The sequence below is a fragment of the Gorilla gorilla genome, chromosome 9 (assembly GCF_029281585.2).
Source record: "Gorilla gorilla gorilla isolate KB3781 chromosome 9, NHGRI_mGorGor1-v2.1_pri, whole genome shotgun sequence".
NCBI classification, from domain to species: Eukaryota; Metazoa; Chordata; class Mammalia; order Primates; family Hominidae; genus Gorilla; species Gorilla gorilla.
The window spans coordinates 24,960,410-24,979,306 of NC_073233.2; the positions used below are offsets into that span (position 1 = coordinate 24,960,410).

The 18,897-nt window shown below is 42.3% G+C and overlaps 1 protein-coding gene across 8 annotated transcripts in view; it reads right to left on the reverse strand.

Annotated features, from left to right (window-relative positions):
- UEVLD (UEV and lactate/malate dehyrogenase domains) overlaps nt 1-18,876 on the reverse strand; it is a 58,886-nt gene extending 40,010 nt beyond the window's left edge. For 3 of the 8 annotated variants that reach the window (XR_010135446.1, XR_008669783.2, XM_055355999.2), the window contains exons 1-4: nt 18,746-18,873; nt 8,834-8,918; nt 5,469-5,534; nt 330-493 (exon numbers count right to left, since the gene is read on the reverse strand). Coding sequence is in view for 5 of the 8 variants with exons in the window: in XM_055355999.2 (XP_055211974.2) it covers nt 330-493; nt 5,469-5,534; nt 8,834-8,918; nt 18,746-18,787 (357 nt within the window). In the remaining 3 variants the exon portion in view is untranslated. Of the gene's footprint in view, nt 1-329; nt 494-5,468; nt 5,535-8,833; nt 8,919-18,745 lie in introns of those variants that run through there. The other 5 variants (XM_004050797.5, XM_004050796.5, XM_004050795.5 and 2 more) reach the window with 4 other exon arrangements.
- Between the last annotated feature and the right edge of the window lie 21 nt (nt 18,877-18,897).

An 18,897-nucleotide genomic window follows, 5' to 3' on the forward strand; every position in this document is an offset into this window, starting at 1 on the left:
TAATAGGAAGGGACTTGGAAATAATGCCCCAATCACTTGCTAGTAGCTCCTCCTGTACTTTCTCAAGTGGGAAACAACTATAAAAAGACAGGGAGCAAACAGTTGGCTCCAAAACCTGGAGGGAGCAGCTTTGTACAGGCAGTTGTCATCAGGGTTCTGGGACTTGGGTAACCCTAGAGAGCTCAATTTCAAATTACTTCCAAAGACTACATGAAGAATATAATTGAAAGAAAATGCAGTATCATACTTATTTGTACCAGCAGAATCAATGATAAGTATTTAAAAAAAAAAAAAAAAAGCTTTCTGTAGAAAATCCAAATTGATCTTACATGGCTCCAGTTTTGGAGATACGGCAAATATATTCTGCCTTGAGCATCCACATGTTTTCCGACTAAGATTCTCATATTTGCAGTTGGCTTCAAGAAGCAAATAGGGGGAGCGAAAGGGTGAGAATCCAAAATCCAGAAATGAATTGGTATGTTATATGTATTACCTATTTGAGACAAAAGAAACATATCTTCAAACAATAATAAAGCATACACATTATGATATAGCTAGGCGGCATTTTAAGAAATGAGTAGGCTGGGGTGGTGGCTGAAGCCTGTAATCCCAGCACTTTGGGAGGCTGAGGTGAGCAGATTGCATGAGCCCAGGAGTTTCAGACCAGCCTAGGCAACATGGAGGAACCCCATCTCTACAAAAAATTTTAAAATTAGCTGGGTGTGGTGGCACACACCTACAGTCCCGGTTACTGGGGAGGCTGAGATGGGCAGATGACTTGAGCCTGGCAGGTCAAGTTTGCAGTAAGCCATGATTGTGTCACTGCACTCCAGCCTGGGTTACGGAGTAAGACGCTGTCTCAAAAAAAAAAAAAAAAAAAGAAAAGAAAAGAAAAGAAATGAGTAGTCTAGTCAGGTTTACATATAAAGGATTAATGTTAATCAACGCCTATTCCCCCCATTTCATCCACATTCACATTGGAAATATGTTCCTATTCAATCACTGGTATAACATTTGAGTAAGTTTAATTAAAACAATGGCCAAATCATCCACCCTGCCTCTCAAGAAAAAAAAAAAAATCAAATTTTCAAAAATGTTTACTAATATAGCCAGAGTGGCAGCCCAAATCCTGATGGAGTCACTTCCTACATTAATCACTACACATTAAAGAAAAGGAAAGAAATGTCTATTGAAGGCCGGGCGTGGTGGCTCACACCTGTAATCCCAGCACTTTCGAGGTGGGTTGACCACTTGAGGTCAGGAGTTCGAGACCAGCCTGACCAACATGGTGAAACCCCGTCTCCACTAAAAATTCAAAAAGTTAACCAGGCATAGTGGCAAGCACCTGTAATCCCAGATACTTGGGGGGCTGAGGCACGAGAATGGCTTGAACTCAGGAGGCATAGGTTGCAGTGAGCCGAGATTGCACCACTGCACTCCAGCCAGGTGACAGCGCAAGACTCTGTCTCAAAAAAACAAAACAAAACAAAAAATGTCTATTGAAGGTATTCCCCTGGTTGATCAAGGATCTGCCTCCACCAATGCCCCTCCCCAGCAGTATTCATGCATTTTAACAGCCCATGACTGGCAAAGCGCCTGGTGACTCAGATTCCTGTGTCTAAATGTTAAGATTTCACCACTAGTTCACTAGTCTCTTTTTCCTTCCCTCTTTCCCATCAGCAAATACCTTGACTCCTACCCTGCACATCTAGCTTTTAGTAATTCAGCACTGAAGAGTCCGAACTCCTGACACAAAGTCCTCAGATTTAAAGGAATTATATCATAAGAACATAACTTAAGTTGGATGTAAACAAAGTTTAGATAGGTGTGATCTTAAGATGATACATTGGTAGGCCAAAATGGGAGGACAGCTTGAGTCCAGGACTTCAAGACCAGCCTGGGCAACAATGCAAGACCCTGGTGTGGTAGCACATATCTGTAGTCCTAGCCACTCAGGAGGCTGAGGCAGGAAGAATGCTTGAGCCCAGAAATTTGAGGTTACAGTTAGCTATGATCACACCACTGTACTCTAGCCTAGGCAACAGAGCAACACCCTCTCTCTTAAAAGAAAAAGAAGAGGCCAGGCGTGATGGCTCATGTCTGTAATCCCAGCACTTTGGGAGGCCGAGGCGGACAGATCACGAGATCAGGAGATCAAGACCATCCTGGCTAACACGGTGAAACCCCATCTCTACTAAAAATACAAAAAATTAGCCAGGTGTGGTGGCGGGCACCTGTAGTCCCAGCTCCTCAGGAGGCTGAGGCAGGAGAATGGCATGAAACTGGGAGGTGGCGTTTGCAGTGAGCCGAGATCGCGCCACTGCACTCCAGCTTGGGCGACAGTGCGAGACTCCGTCTCAAAAAAAAAGTAAAAAAGATTACATACATCTCTAAAAAATGAGTGTTTGAAGAAAAAGTATCATTATAACTTAACACAATGTTGGCTGTATAAGAAATAATACCAAAAATTTCTAGAGGTAAACATAAGGTAATATTAACAGAAGTTCCATGTAGATGGGAGGATATAGGCTTCACTTCATCCCTTCCCAAACGTTTAAATTTTTTTTAGCATAAGCATGTATAATCATTACACTAATAAAACTAGTTAACTAAAAGAGAGTAATAAAGGCAGACAAGGCCAGGCGCGGTGGCTCACGCCTGTAATCCCAGCACTTCGGGAGGCAGAGGCGGGCAGATCACCAGAGGGCAGGAGTTCAAGACCAGCCTGACCAACATGGAGAAACCTCGTCTCTATTAAAAACACAAAATTAGCTGGGCATGGTGGTGCACACCAGTAATCCCAGCTACTCAGGAGACTGAGGCAGGAGAATTGCTTGAACCTGGGAGGTGGAGGTTGCAGTGAGCTGAGATCATACCATTGCACTCCAGCCTGGGCAACAAGAGCAAAACTCCATCTCAAAAAAAAAAAAAAAAACATAAAGGCAGACAAATAATAATGGCCACATTTACTGAGCATATACTGGCACACACTATATGCCAGGCACTATGCCCAGAGCTTTACTTACTGTAATTCATTTAAGCCTTACAACTCTGAGGTGGGCTCTACTATTGGCCCATTTTACAGATGAGAAAGATAATATACATTCTGACCTTCTGATCAGCAGGAAATAATTAGTGTGCATTCACACTGAGTTGATATAATTCCAAAGCAAAGGAAAAGTGTAATGCAGGAAAAAAAGGTGGGGGGAGCACCTGAGGAAGACCCCAGCATAAGAATCAATGACATAACTCAATGACTGCAGGACAGGCATAGTGCCAATCAGCGGGATTTTACCAATGGTATTAAGATAACCTTTCTGCCCTCATGTTACCGCCCTACTCTGTATTAGAAACGGAAATGCTACTAAGCAGTAATTCATTTAAATTCACAAGCTCCTCTGTTAATATGCAACTACCCTTGAAAACACTGGGGTGGGTTAAGAATTAGCCTTTATCTCTCAGAATGAATCACCTTAATCAGTTTCCTTCCCTCTTCCTCTCCCTTCCTCCTTTCCCTAATACCCTTCCCTTCCCTTTCTTTTTAACGTCTAACCAAGATAAATTCAGAATATAACTTAAGGGGAACAGGTCTGAGGAAAATTCTCTACGCAGCCAGGAAACAGTCTGAAAGCTTGGCAGGGAAGACCAAGGAAAGAAAAGAAAAATCAACTCTATGCCTGTTCTGCCTACTTCACTCTGCAATCTCTGCATGGATCCCATGGCTAGCTGCATTCATCTCCATCCATTCTCCTATGCATAAAAACAAAATGAATTCCTACACATTTCCTGAGTGCCTACTATTGCAAAAGGAGGTATCATGGTGGGACATACACAGAAGCAGAACAAAACATGAGTGCATCTCTAGCAACAAGTCATGACTGGGGGTGGGGAGTGGGGAATTAAGGGGGTTTGTGATAATCCAGGAGCTACCACAAAGAAGCACCTACTTTAAAAGAAGTCCCCCCAAATGCAGCTTCCTAGTGTCTTTTGGGCAATGTATTCTCATTGTACAATGCTGAACTCTTTTTAAGAGATCAAAGTTATGCTGTTCTCTCCCTATTTGGTTTCCAGATCTTTCTCAGCCCCCCTTTCAGTGTATCCTCTGTTTCAAATGCCCCAGTAAGCCACTTATTCCTAAACCCTTCAGTCAATAATCAAACTAACTCAACTGTTCAACAAATACCAAAAATGTCCTTTAAGCACATAACTGTATATTAGTGATTATGGATGTTATTCTTCCTGGGATTATTTGCATTTCAAAAGAACAGTGAACTTTTATTGAGACTGAGTCTCACTCTGTCACTCAGGCTGGAATGCAGTGGCACAATCTCGGCTCACTGCAACCTCTGTCTCCCGAGCTCAAGAGATTCCCCTGCCTCAGCCTTCTGAGTAGCTGGGATTACAGGCGCGTGCCATCAGGCCTAATTTTTGTATTTTTAGTAGAGATGAGATTTCACCATGTTGGCCGGGCTGGTCTTGAACTCCTGACCTGAAGTGATCTGCCCACCTAGGCCTCCCAAAGTGCTGGGATTACAGGCATGAGCCACCACACCCGGCAAGAACAGTGAATTTCTAATGGTGAAATTTCAGGCACCACTTCAGATAAATATTTGGAAACAAAGATTCACTGGTGTTCTTAAAATCATACTATATATAAGCAACCTCTTGTGATTCTTATCTGAAAGGTTAGTCCTTGATGAACACAGGAGAAGTAGGTCTGGAAAAATGGGAAGAGTTAAGTGTAAGAAAAGTCAGTGATTTGTTTTCCTTTATTTTTGGGCAAACACTTAGCTATTCTAAACTGCTAGGTCACTCTAAAATGTGTTCTTTTCTTTGAGCTTTAATGGCCTCTGTGTTGTAAAATTTTCCTATTGGAGTCTGAGTTTCAGGCTAACACTAGCTGTGTGATCTTAGGTAAATCAGACCAGGCTAAGATTCAGTTTCACCTATGGAATGGAGATAATGCTATATCACATAGAGAGGAAAGGAGGGGAACAAAATATAGGTGTAATGAAGAAAAAAGTAACTCTCCCCAAGGGCAGGCCTATGTCTGTCTTGCTTTCCTTTGTACCCTGGAGCCTTTCAGAGTAGTGGTAGTAGGGGGTTTGTGATAATCCAGGAGCTACCACAAAGAAGCACCTACTTTGAAAGAAGTCCCCACAAAATGCAGCTTCCTAGTGTCTTTTGGGCAATGTATTCTCATTGTACAATGCTGAACTCTTTTTAAGAGATCGAAGTTACGCTGTTCTATTTGATTTCTCTAGTTGATAATAAGTATTTGTTGAATTGAACTGAACTTGTTGACATTAATATAGGCCTTCCTTGACTGGAACAGATCCAGTAAGGTTCTGTATAGGTCATATATCTGTAATAATACTTTCAGAATGTTATGGCATAAACAAATTTAAGTTATTAAATGAACTGCTCTTTTAGAAAACTCACACATTTTTTTCAACTTCCACACTTACCCTGATACATCACAGGAATTGTGCCAGTAAAATTCAGCAGGTCTTTCTGAGAACTATCTTTAAAAACTAGAAGAAAAAAAAAAAGCCCCAAAATGTGCAATCAGAAACAGAAAGAACTGTAGTAAAGTATGTAAGTGTGCACATGTGTGTGCTCATAAATACACACACAAATACACACACAATCTCTAAACATAATCTAGGAATCAGTAAATCTGTCAACAAGAGGAAATGACTAGATGTTGTTTACTTAGAAAGCAGTAAGGGTAGCTGAAAGAATACAGGACTTTGACACTGAAACCCCAAGTTCTAGGGCCACCTTCCCCACTTAGAGGAATGTGACTTTTGGTGACTTTAATCATCTTCGATCTTCAGTTTTATCATCTATAAAATAAAGATAATAAGACTGCCTTACAAAGTTGTCATAAGGATCAAATGAGAAAATTTGAAAACTTTTAAGAAGTACTATAATATGTGGGGCCATTATTAAATAATTGTCACATGTCAGTTGCAAAGCAGTTCCACTCCTCTCACCTCGGTGTCAACACCTACCTCCACTACATCCCCTCAGCAGGAAGAAGCCAGAGTGATCAACGGCCTTTTCCAATTTTCATTAGCCAACACCTTAAGATTAAGGTGTTTTAAAAATCCAAAGGGAGGGGTTGAAATTGCCTTTGCAAAATTATGTCTGAGACAGCGAAAAAGATCTAACCTAACCAACTCCGTCTTCCTTCTAAACTTTAAGCTGTCCTTGTTCCTTCCTGGGCATAGGCTGAACTCACTTTGGGAAGAACTTAATTTATAATTTATAGTTTAAAACAAAGACAATAACAGCCCTTTCCCAAAACAAACTTCCTTCTTGCCTGGGGACTAGACTGCCTTTGTAAGATTAACAAATTAGCCACAAAATTAAAAATTATGGTTTATGGCCGCACAGTGGCTCACACCTGTAATCCCAGCACTTTGGGAGGCTGAGGCAGGTGGATTACTTGAGGTCAGAAGTTCAAGACCAGCTTGGGCAACATGATGAAACCCCATCTCTATGAGCCGGGTGTGGTGGTTCCCAGCTGCTCGGGAGGCTGAGGCAGGAGAATAACTTGAAGCCAGGAGGCAGAGGTTGCAGTGAGCCAAGATCACACCACTGTACTCCAGCCTGGGCAACAGAGCGAGACTCCATCTCAGAAAAATAAATAAATAAATAAAGTAAAATAAAATAAAAATTATGGTTTAGTAATCATGCATCTGGAGGCTTACAAGATTCTGGTCCTCCCTAAACTGCTCCTAAGATCAGTGCTTGAGATATTTTGCAGGCCCTACACTTGATGGATCAGCTGGCACCACCCAGACTGATAAACTGGCTCATCTGATCTTGTGGCCCCAACCCGGGAAGTGACCTAGAGCAAGAGGACAACTTCAACTTCTCATGATTTCATCTTCTACCTAACCAATCAGCACTCCTGGCTCACTGGCTTCCCCCCACCCACCAAGCTGTCATTAAAAACTGTTCTCACAACGCTCGGGGTGACTGATTTGAGTAACAGTAAAATTCCAGGTCTGGCACAGTGGCTCATGCCTGTAATCCCAGCACTTTGGGAGGCCAAGGTGGGTGGATCACTTGAGGTCAGGAGTTCAAGACCAGCCTGGCCAACATGGTGAAACCTCATCTCTACTAAAAATACAAAAATTAGCAGGGCATGGTGGCATGCGCCTGTAGTTCCAGCTACTGGAGAGACTGATGCACGAGAATTGCTTGAACCTCGAAGGGGGAGGTTGCAGTGAGCTGAGATCGTGCCACTGCACTGCAGCCTGGGCAAACAGACAGTGACTATGTCTCAACAAACAAACCAACCAACCAACCTCCAGTCTCCCGCAAAAACAAACCAAAAACCAAAAAACAAACAAATAAAAAAACATTATCGCATGTAACAAAATCAGTTATAGTCACTTTTAGAACCAGAAGAAAAACTGCCAGCATTGCTTTCTAAAGCAACCTGTTAGATCAATAATTACCTTCTTTGGTTTCTCTAATTCCATTATTCTCAACCTCTTTTCAACATTCATATCTCTGAAAGTTCAACTTTCTCATCAATAACTGGGACACACTGATAGAGAATCAACGCCCTAATCTCAGGATTGAGTACAGGAAACACTATCTCTGGTTTCAAACAATCAAACTACCTTGGAGGGGGGCCTTTGGGCCCTCATGAATGAGACTAGTGTCTTCATAAAAGAGCCCATGGTCGGGTACAGTGGCTCACGCCTGTAATCCCAGCACTTTGGGAGGCCGAGGTGGATGTATCAATTGAGGTCAGGAGTTCGAGACCAGACTGGCCAACATGGTGAAACCCCGTCTCTACTAAAAATACAAGAAAATTAGCTGGGCATGGTGGTGGCTGCCTGTAATCCCAGCTACTCGGAAGGCTGAGGCAGGAGAATCGCTTGAACCTAGGAGGCAGAGGTTGCAGTGAGCTGAGATGGTGCCACTGCACTCCAGCCTGGGCGACAGAGCAAGACTCCGTCTCAAAAAAAAAAAAAAAAAAAGAAAGATAAAGATAATAAAGTAAAATATTTCTTAGAAAACCAAATTCTTACTATTAGGTGAATAGAATAACTAGAACTGTTAATGATTTAGAATCAACCATATATATATGATAGGCCGAATAAAGGTCCTTTAAAGATGTCCATATCCAACCCTTGGAACCTGTGAATATGTCACCTTACTTGGCAAAGGGATTTTTTAGATGTGATTAGTGACTCTGATCACTTGGCTAGCCTTACAAAAATTAAGGAGATGAAGAAATTATCCTGTATTACCGGGGTGGGTCTAATCTAATCACATTGGTCCTTAAAAGCAGAGAATCTTTCCCAGCTGTGGTCAGAGGGCGATTTGACCATAGAAGAATGGTTAGAGACATGCAACACTGCTGGCTTTGAAGATGGAGAAAGGAGACCAAGAGCCCAGGAATGTGGGTGACCTCTAGAAACTGAAAAAGGCAAGGAAACATTATCTCCCAGAGCCTCCAGAAACAAAGGCAGTTGACACCTGGATTTTAGCCAAGTCAAACCTCTAGTTCACTTTCTAAGCTATAGAAATTTGTGTTGGACTTCTTGCCTACAGAATTATAACACAGTAAATGTGTGTTTTTTAAAGCCACTAAGTTTGTGGTAGTTTGTTACAGCAGCAATAGAAAACTAATACAAGATACAGTGTATTAATTTAAGCTTTCTCAGAAATTGCAGGTCATAAAGTATAGCTGAAAATCAGAGGATAAAAGAGAAAAAGAGAAATTACAATTTTGCAGCTCTTTAGGACCAAAAATTAGTAGTTCAAATAATGCAGCATTTAAACTAGAGGATATGATTCTTACCATAGGTGTCCATGGAATATTTGAAATGTGGGAAAAATACATTTACATTCTTTAGTTCTTCCACAGTTAGGTCTCTGAACTTGTACTGAAAAGAGAAAAATAAGCATGGAGTAAGAATAAAGCTATAAGCAAAAGAACAATTGCAGTTAACTTTTTTTTTTTGAGACGGAGTCTCACTCTGTTGCCCAGCCTGGAATGCAGTGGCGGGATCTCAGCTCACTGCAACCTCTGTCTCCTGGGTTTAAGTGATTCTCTTGCCTCAGCCTCCTGAGTTGCTGGGATTACAGGCACACGTCACCACGCCTGGCTAATTTTTTGTATTTTTAGTAGAGGCAGGGTTTTGCCATGTTGGTCAGGCTGGTCTCGAACTCCTGACTTCGTGATCTGCCTGCCTTGGCCTCCCAAAGTGCTATGGTTACAGGCGTGAGCCACCACGCCGGGCCTGCAGTTAATATTTAACTGACAATTTACCGTGTGGTAGGCCCTGAGCTCTGCAAACAAGAATGGTATTTGATTTAATCTTTTTAACAACAACCCTACCAGGTAGGTAGGGCTTTACAACTGCTCTATAGGAGCAGGAGAAGAAAATGAAAGCTAGAGAATCAAAGTAACTTGCTGAGTCATATAGCAAGTTAAATAGTGAAGTCTGAGCTCAAATCCAGGACCAGAGTCTTTAATCTCTAAATCAAACTGCCTCCAAATACCTCCAGACAGCTTAAATGATGAGGCAGAATGGATCACCCCTCTCACCACTACGCAGGATCCAACCGTCTTTTTGGCATGGCTCATTCACTTGAGATACCTCAACTTTCCCCTCCCACCTTCCTGGCACTGCATCCTGGGTTTCAAATGGAAAACAAAAGCATGCAAGTTTTGTAGTCAGGTGTGTGAACTGCTTCTTCATTTATCCAGATGTCTTCTCAGAGATACTGACTTGGTTGTCCTGTGGGCAAAATCATTTAAATTCTTTAAGCTTATTTTCTCATCTGCAAAAATAAATAACACTTACCTCTTACACTAGTGGTTAGGTTTAAATGAAAGAAAATAAGTATATTAAGAGTTTACCATTCTGAAAATGGATTTGAGACAACAATTCCTTTTACAATGGCATCAAAAAGAATAAAATATTTAGGAATAAATTTAACAAGGTACAAAACTTAGACTCTGAAAACTACAGAACATTGTTGAAAAAAATAAAATAGACCAAAGTAAATGGAAAGCATCCCTTGTTCATGGACTTGAAGACAGTATTGTTAAGATGGCAATTTTCCTCAACAGATTCAACACAATCCCTATCAAAATCCCAGCAGGCTTTTTTTTTTTTTTTGGCAAAGATTTACAGACTCTAAAATTCATTTGGAAATTTAAGGGACCTAGAATAGCCAAAACGATCAGGAAAAAGAACAAAACAGCTGGTGGATTCATACTATAATCAAAAGACAGGCTATCATCAAAAGGAGTAACAAGTGTTGGAGAGGATGTAAAGAAATCAGAACTCTCACACATACACCACTGCCAGTGGCAAAATGATGCAGCTGCTTTGGGAAACAGCCTGGTAGTTCTTCAAAAGACTAAATACAGAGTCAGGGTTACTACATGACTGAGCAATTAATTCCACTTCTAGGTATACACTCAAGAAAAATGAAAACGGGTATCTACACAAAAACTTGTATGCAATTGTTCATAGCAGCATTATTCATAATAGCCAAAAAGTGAAAACAATTCAAATGTCCATTAACTAATGAATGAATAAAATGTGGCATATCCATAAAATGAAATATTCAACCACAAAAAGGAATAAAATGCTAATATATGCTACAACATGGATGAACCTTAAAAACACTATGCTAAGTGAAAGAAACTAGACACAGGAAGTGCCTGCCTCTGGTCTTGGACAGAGACTGTGCTTCCCAGAAAAAAAAAAAAAAGAAAAATTAAAAAGAAAAGAAATGAGACACAAAGGCTATATATTTTATGATTCCATGTATATGCAATATCTCCAACTGGCAAATACATAGAAACACAAAGTAGACTAGTGGAAACCTAGGATTGTGGGAGTTTGGGAGAAAATGGAAGAGGATTGCTAGTGGATCCTGTTTCCTCTCTCAGAGCCTTAAGTTGTTCACCTGCAAAAAAGATATAGCTCGCCGGGAGCGGTGGCTCACGCCTGTAATCCCAGCACTTTGGGAAGCTAAGGTGGGTGGATCACCTGAGGTCAGGAGTTCGAGACTAGCCTGACCAACATGGTGAAACCCCATCTCTACTAAAAATACAAAATTAGCCGGGCATGGTGGCAGGCGACTATAATCCCAGCTACTTGCGAGGCTGAGGCAGGAGAATCGCTTAAACCCAGGAGGCGGAGGTTGCAGTGGGCCGAGATGGTGCCATTGCACTCCAGCCTGGGCAACAAGAGCTAGACTCAGTCTCCAAAAAAAAAAAAAAAAAAAAGAAAAAGAAAAAAAGATATAGCTCTACTGCCTACAAACTTCAACAGGTGTGTATGCAGGTCTTACAATTAACATATGTAAAAGTGAGATAATAAACAAAATACGTATACAATAGTAAGTACAGGCAGGAAACTACAAATTGACACAAAGAACATCTAAGTTAGAGAAAGGCCTCTGGAGAAGCTGAATCTACATTTCAGCCTACAGTCTACAATGGTATAGAAAATTAGTGGTTAAGCCAGGCATGGTGGCTCACGCCTGTAATCCTAGCACATTGGGAGGCCATGGCAGGCAAATCACTTGAGGTCAGGAGTTCGAGAACAGACAGGCCAACATGGTGAAATCCCATCTCAACTAAAAATACAAAAATTAGCCAGGCATGCTGGCATGCACCTGTAATCCCAGCTACTCGGGAGGCTGAGGCAGGAGAATCACTTGAACCCGGGAGGCAGAGGTTGCAACAAGGTGGGATCACCTCACTGCACTCTAGAGACAGAGCGAGACACTGTCTCAAAAAAAAAAAAAAAAGAAAATTGGGGGAAAAGGGAAGGCCATTCTAAGATGGGGAAGAATTTGCTAGAAGAGAAGTCTGATTATAAACAACTTGAGAGCAGGAATCGTCTTTCGCTCATTGTTCCAGCTCTTCACAGTACTTAGTACAGGGTGTCCCTTTGATAGAATTATGTTTTTTGGATAGGAGTTAGCAAATAGGCAGATTTATATGAGTAAAGTAGACATAGAAAGTAATTATGATCCACAGCACTGAGCATCAAAACTAAGAAATGATCAGTATTAACTAAAACAGACTTGTTTAGTCTGTTGGGCAAAGTGAGTCCTAGATTCAGTGCCCATGATTCAGTGTAAACAAAACTGAATGAAGTCACCTCAACTCCAAACACTACACAAATGTACAAAAGGCTGCATTGTTGTCACCTGGAATATACATATTATCAACAAATATAATTTATGTTTCATTTTCCACTATTTTTTACATCCTTAAAATCATTGGAGAACATGATTATTAATAGCTATATAAGGCTACACTAGAATTGATTTAATTGCAAAACTGCTACACAAGTTTCTCAAAGGCAGCAAAAGCACTCTTCTCGGGACTTAAAAACCCAAATGTTACTATTAGTTAAATATTTCATTTGCTGTTTTGTTTTGACACCCACCACCCACCCCCTCTCCCGGCCCCAGCCAAAAAGTACCTGTTTTATCTGTCCCAAGGAAAATATTAATTTTTTTTTTTTTTTTTTTTGGACACAGGGTCTCACTATGTCACCCAGGCTGGAGTGCAGTGGCACAATCAGGTGCGTGCCACCATGCCTGGATAATTCTTTGGTATTTTTCGTAGAGATGAGTTTCACCATGTTGCCGAGGCTGGTCTTGAACTCCTGGGCTCAAGGGATCCACCTGCTTCACCCTCCCAAAGTGCTGGGATTACAGGTGTGAGCCACCACACCCAGCCTTATTTTCACTTCATATTAAACAGTGTATCTTCTTAGTGTAATATTAAGACAGATTCCATACTGGTCCTCACCACTAAAAATTCTGCATAACATTCTCTAAAGAAATGTGTCTCAAGCAGTGCCATGTGCTTAAAGGGTACAGGTACTTCACTAAAGATGAAAGTGGTCCAAGACATTCTAAAAGTAATACAGTTACATGGTTATAAAAATTAGTAAGACTGAAAAATTGAGTTTAATAAAATTTTAAATTTGCCTGCTGCACTACAGTGTATTTATTCAGAAGACTGATATTTCTTTTTTCTTTTGAGAGGCAGTCTCACCTTGTCGCCCAGGCTGGAGTGCAATGGCGTGATCTCAGCTCACTGTAACCTCCATTTCCCGGGTTCAAGCAATTCTCCTGCCTCAGCCTCCTGAGTAGCTGGGATTACAGATGCGCATCACCATACCTGGCTAATTTTTTGTATCTTTAGTAGAAACGGGGTTTCACCAAGTTGGCCAGGCTGGTCTCGAACTCCTGAGCTTAAGTGATCCACCTGCCTCAGCCTCCCAAAGTACTTGGATTAGAGGCGTGAGCCATCGTGCCCAGTTTTTTTTTTTTTTTTTTTTTTTGACAGAGTTGCACTCTTGTTGCCCAGGCTGGAGTGCAGTGGCACTATCTTGGCTCACTGCAACCTCCGCCTCCCGGGTTCAAGCAATTCTCCTGCCTGAGCCTCCCAAATAGCTGGGATTACAGGCACCCGCCACCATGTCTGGCTTTTTTGTGTTTTTAGTGGAGATGGGGTTTCATCGTGTTGGCCAGGCTGGTCTCGAACTCCTGACCTCAGATGATCCACCTGCTTTGGCCTCCCAAAGTGCTGGGATTACAGGCGTGAGCTACCACACTCGGCCTAGAAGACTGATATTTCAAGAGTATTCTTATATGACTTTGCTCAAATGTAGGACACACTGAGGAATAATAATACTTTGTAGTATCATTTATTAAAAGAAATTTTTAGCAGGAAGGAATCTTATAGATCAAGTCCAGTATTACTTTTTTTTTTTTTTTTTGAGACAGAGTTTCACTCTTGTTGCACAGGATGGAATGCAATGGCGCAATCCCGGCTCACCGCAACCTGCACCTCCCAGGTTCAAGCGATTCTCCTGCCTCAGCCTCTCGAGTAGCTGGGATTACAGGCATGCACCACCACACCCGGGTAATTTTGTATTTTTAGTAGAGACGAGGTTTCTCCATGTCGGTCAGGCTGGTCTTGAACTCCTGACCTCAGGTGATCCACCCACCTCAGCCTCCCAAAGTGTTGAGATTACAGGTGTGAGCCACCGCAGTATTACCATTTTATGAGTGAGCAAATCTAGGTTAAGTTGCCTCTCCGAGGTAACTCAGCCGGAGGAGCAGAAAATAGGAATTAGGGAACTAGGTAATTTCTCTAAATGTAACACTTAATATAAACGAAGGAATATACTTATTGGCTGGGCATGGTGGCTCACATCTGTAATCCCAGCCTTTTGGACAGTCAAGGACAAAGGATCACTTGAGGCCAGTAGTTTGAGACCAGCCTGGGCAACACAACAAGACACTGTCTCTACAAAAATAAAAACAAAAATTGGCCAGATGTGGTGATGTTGCCTGTGGTCCTAGCTACCTCCAGAGGCTGAGGCAGGAGGATCACTTGAGTCCAAGAGTTTGAGGCTGCAGTAAGCTATGATGGTACCACTGCACTCCAGCCTGGGAGACGGAGCAAGGCTCTGTCTCTTTAAAAAAAAAAGCACATGCTTTTTGCAGAATAATAAGTACTGGTGAATTGACCCACCCACTTATGATACAGAACTGTCTGACAAAGCTTTCTGCCATAATGGAAATAATCTACACATACATTGTCCAATATGATAGCCACAAACCACATGTGGCTACTAACAATTGAAATGTGATTAGTGATTTTATTCCTGTTTTTAAAAAATGCTTATTTATATCTTTTGCCCAATTATCTATTTACTTGTTTGTTTTGTTTTGTTTTTTCGAGATGGAGTCTTGCTCTGTTGCCCAGGCTGGAGTGCAGTGGCGTGATCTCAGCTCACCACAACCTCCACCTCCCGGGTTCAAGTGATTCTCCTGTCTCAGCCTCCTGAGTAGCTGGGACTACAGGCGCATGCCAGGATGCCCGGCTAATTTTTGTATTTTTAGTAGAGACAGGGTTTCACTATGTTGGCCAGGCTGGTCTTGAATTCCTGACCTCGTGATCTGCCCACCTCTGCCTCCTAAAGTGCTGGGATTACAGGTGTGTGCCACCATGCCTGGCCTATTTATTGGTTTTAATATTGATTTGTAGGCATGCTTTATATATTTTAGATACCAATACTTTGTCAGTTATGTGTGCTACAGATAGCTTCTCTAAGTTTGTATCTTGCCTCTTCACTTTCTTTAATTTTCTTTTTAAAAAAATTGAGATAGGGTCTTGCCATATTGTTCAGGCTTGTCTCAAACTCCTGGACACAACAGATCTGCTTGTCTTGGCCTCCCAAAGTGCTGAGATTACAGGTGTGAGCCACCACACCTGGCTGCCTCTTCACTTTCTTCATGGTGTCTTCTGTTCTTAATTTTAATACAGTTGAATTTGTCTCTTATTTGTGTATTATTTTAAAACGGTTTGCATATTCTGAGCCTATAACATTTATCTTTTTAGGTTTTAAAGTTGTCTTTTACATTTAGATCTTTAATCCACTGGAAATTTTTATGTTTGGTGTAAGGTAGGGATACAAGGTACAATTTCATTTTTCTCATGTGGATATTCACTTGTCTCTCCATTCTCCTTTCGCCAGTTATCTGCAATGTCTTCTGTTTTATATTGCATTTCCAAACATGTGTGACTACGATTCTAAGCCCTTTAGTCTGTTTCACCGGTTAGTCTACTCCACACCAATGCCACACTAAATTTTACTTGCCATAGTACTGATATTTGGTAAAGCAGGTCCTCAAATCTATCATCTATTCTTTATTTATTAAATTATTATTATTATTTTGAGACAGAGTATTGCTCTGTGGCTCAGGCTGGGGTGCAGTGGCGCATTCTCAGCTCACTGCAACCTCTGCCTCCTAGGTTCAAGCGATTCTCCTGCCTCAGCCTCCAAAGTAGCTGGGGTTACAGGTGCCCACCACCAAGCCCAGTTTTTACATTTTTTAGGAGAGACGAGGTTTCACCATGTTGGCCAGGCTGCTCTTGAACTCCTGACCTCAAGTGATCCACCCACCTCGGCCTCCCGAATTGCTGGGATTAGAGGCGTGAGCCACCGCACCTAGCCCTCATATCTATTTTTTTTCCATAATAATGTCAAGGTTATCCTTGGCCTTCTGCTCTTCTAAATGAATTTTAGAATCAGTTTGAAGTTTCCAAGAAATGCATTGACCCTATAGATAAATTTGGAGAGAACTGACAATCTTCACATCTATGAAATTGGGATATCTATTTAATAAGATTTTTTACTTTCTCCATAGTTGCTTAATTTTTTAATGTACTGATCACTTCTCCATCGATTTTTTCTGCAACAAAATTATTTCTAAGTTTTTAAAAATTTTGAATTCATTTATTTTTTATTTTTTTTGAGATGGGGTCTCCCTCTCTTGCCCAGGCTGGAGTGCAGTGGCACGATCTTGGGCCACTGCAACCTCCACCTCCCAGGTTCAAGTGATTCTCCTGCTTCAGCCTCCCGAGTAGATGGGATTACTGGAGCGGGCCACCACGCCTGGCTTATTTTTTTGTATTTTTAGTAGAGATGGGGTTTCACCATGTTGGACAGGCCGATCTCGAACTCCTGGCCGCAGGTGATCTACGCGCCTCGGTCTCCCAAAGTGCTGGAATTATAGGCGTGAGCTACCGCGCCTGGCCTTACATTTATTTCTACTTTTTAGAGACACGGTCTCGTTCTGTCTCCCAGGCCGGCAAGCAGTGGCACAATCATAGCTCTCTGCATACTCAAACTCCAGGGCTCAAGCTATTCTCCTGCCTCAGCCTCTCAAGTAGCCGGGACTACAGGCATGAGTAACTGTGCCCAGACTAAAATTATTTCTAGATATTAAACAATATTATTTGCATACTGCAATGAATGGTCAGGAAACTTCAAATATTTGCTGGACTGACTTGTTTCTGATTGGTTTCCTTAATTTATACAGCCAACAAATACTTATTAATAATAAGCTACCCCAGCCTGGCCAATATGACGAAACCTCGTCGCTACTAAAAATACAAAAAAAATTAGCCGGGCGTGGTGGTGGGCGCCTGTAGTCCCAGCTACTCAGGATGCTAAGGCAGGAGAATCGCTTGAACCCAGGAGGCGTAGATGGCAGTGAGCAGAGATCGCGCCACTGCACTTCAGCCTGGGTGACGGAGCGAGACTCCGTCTCAAAACAAACAATAATAATAATAATAAGCTATCTATGTGCCAGACTCTATGCTATGCACTGATGGGAAAAAAAATCCTCTACTATTCTACTCTCACCCTTGAAAAAACCATTGTCTCTCTTCTTTTCCTTCATTCCAGTTCCACCAAAAATATGCTCTATGTTTGAATCTTAACTTGAACAATTCTTCCCATCGGACAATCCATCATCCTCTGCACATTAAAACTTGAATGGTTCTTTTAATTTCTCATGCTCTGAAGAGGAGACAGAAAGGATAGTAATCCTAAGCATTATGATACTTCTCTTCCTACAAGATCTGCACCTGTCGCAGTAGATAAATTCATTCAAGTCACTTACATAAACAATTTCAATCTTAGGGCTTCAAAACCTCCCACGGGTATGTAAACTGCCCCAACAAAGAAAGAAGCAAGTATAACAAAAATGGCATAAACTATGGTTTCTGCATTAGGAAGTCTTAAGAAGCATTAAGAATTATTTAAGGCCGGGTGCGGTGGTTCATACCTGTAATTCCACCACTTTGGGAGGCTCAGACGGGTGGATCACTTGAGGTCAAGAGTTCGAGACCAGACTGGCCAACATGGTGAAAACCCATCTCTACTAAAATACAAAAATTAGCCAGGCATGGTGGCACGCGCCTGTAGTCCCAGCTACTTGGGAGGCTGAGGCACGAGAATCGGCTTGAACCCGGGAGGTGGAGGTTGCAGTGAGCCGAGATCGCACCACTGCACTCCAGCCTGGGGGACAGAGCAAGACTCTGTCAAAAAAAAAAAAAAAAAAAAAAAAAAAAAAAAAAAAAACCACCTTAACTAGGAAACTGGTGAAAACTAGTCTTCTTAACTAGAAAACTGGCGGGGATTCCCTTAGATTGTACACCGGAAACTCAGGCTAGTCAGGTCTCGGAAATATAGGTCAGATTTCAAGGTCGGCCCGCCTACTCCCCACCCTTCCAACATTAAGATCTCTCCAGGGCCTTCAAGCTCTGTCTTCATCTCTAAATCTACTCAGGTCTTTCATTCACTGCACAGTTATTTAGTACCTATGTTGTTGTCAAACATAGTGGCTAGAGGAAGGGAATACAAAAGCACAATGTCTGCAGTCAAAGGGGCTCACAGCAAGAGTACGGTTTGTAAATACATAATTACTCCACAATGTGATAATCGATATCTTTGAAAACAGAAGGGTTGATTCAATCTTCCAGGGAGTGACTGAGTTAGGTCTTACAAAGGATGAGCTTTGCAATTCAAGAAAAAAGAAAAAAAAGGCAGACCATTTCAGCAGAGAGAAAGAGAGATAGGCGTGGTTAGGCGTGTGCTGGGAGCTGTTTGAGGTCAGTGAAGCTGGGGGTATGAGGAGGGCTAGCACCAGGTGGAGGTTGGGAAACCTCAGAGTTGCGGGAGAAATCAGAATCCAGGTCCCCTCAGCCTCCCTGGGGCCGCGCCCCATAGCCGGTTTCAGACCAGCCGCCCCGGCTCCGAGCCCCACTACAAGCCGGGAAACGCAAAACGGAGGCAACCTGGCCAAAGGCAGAGGCACCCCCCGCAAGACCCTCAGGACCCAGACTGGCCCAGCGGACTGCCCGCACCTTGCCAAGCAGCCGTCTCAGGCCCTCGCAGTCGAACTCCATCTCCAGGCCGGTCCCGAGCCAGGTCCCAGGACTCCAGCCCCTGGACCTTCTTCCGGACTTGCTGCAGGACGGAAGCCGCTGAGGACCAAACTTCCCGGCGGTCCAAGGCC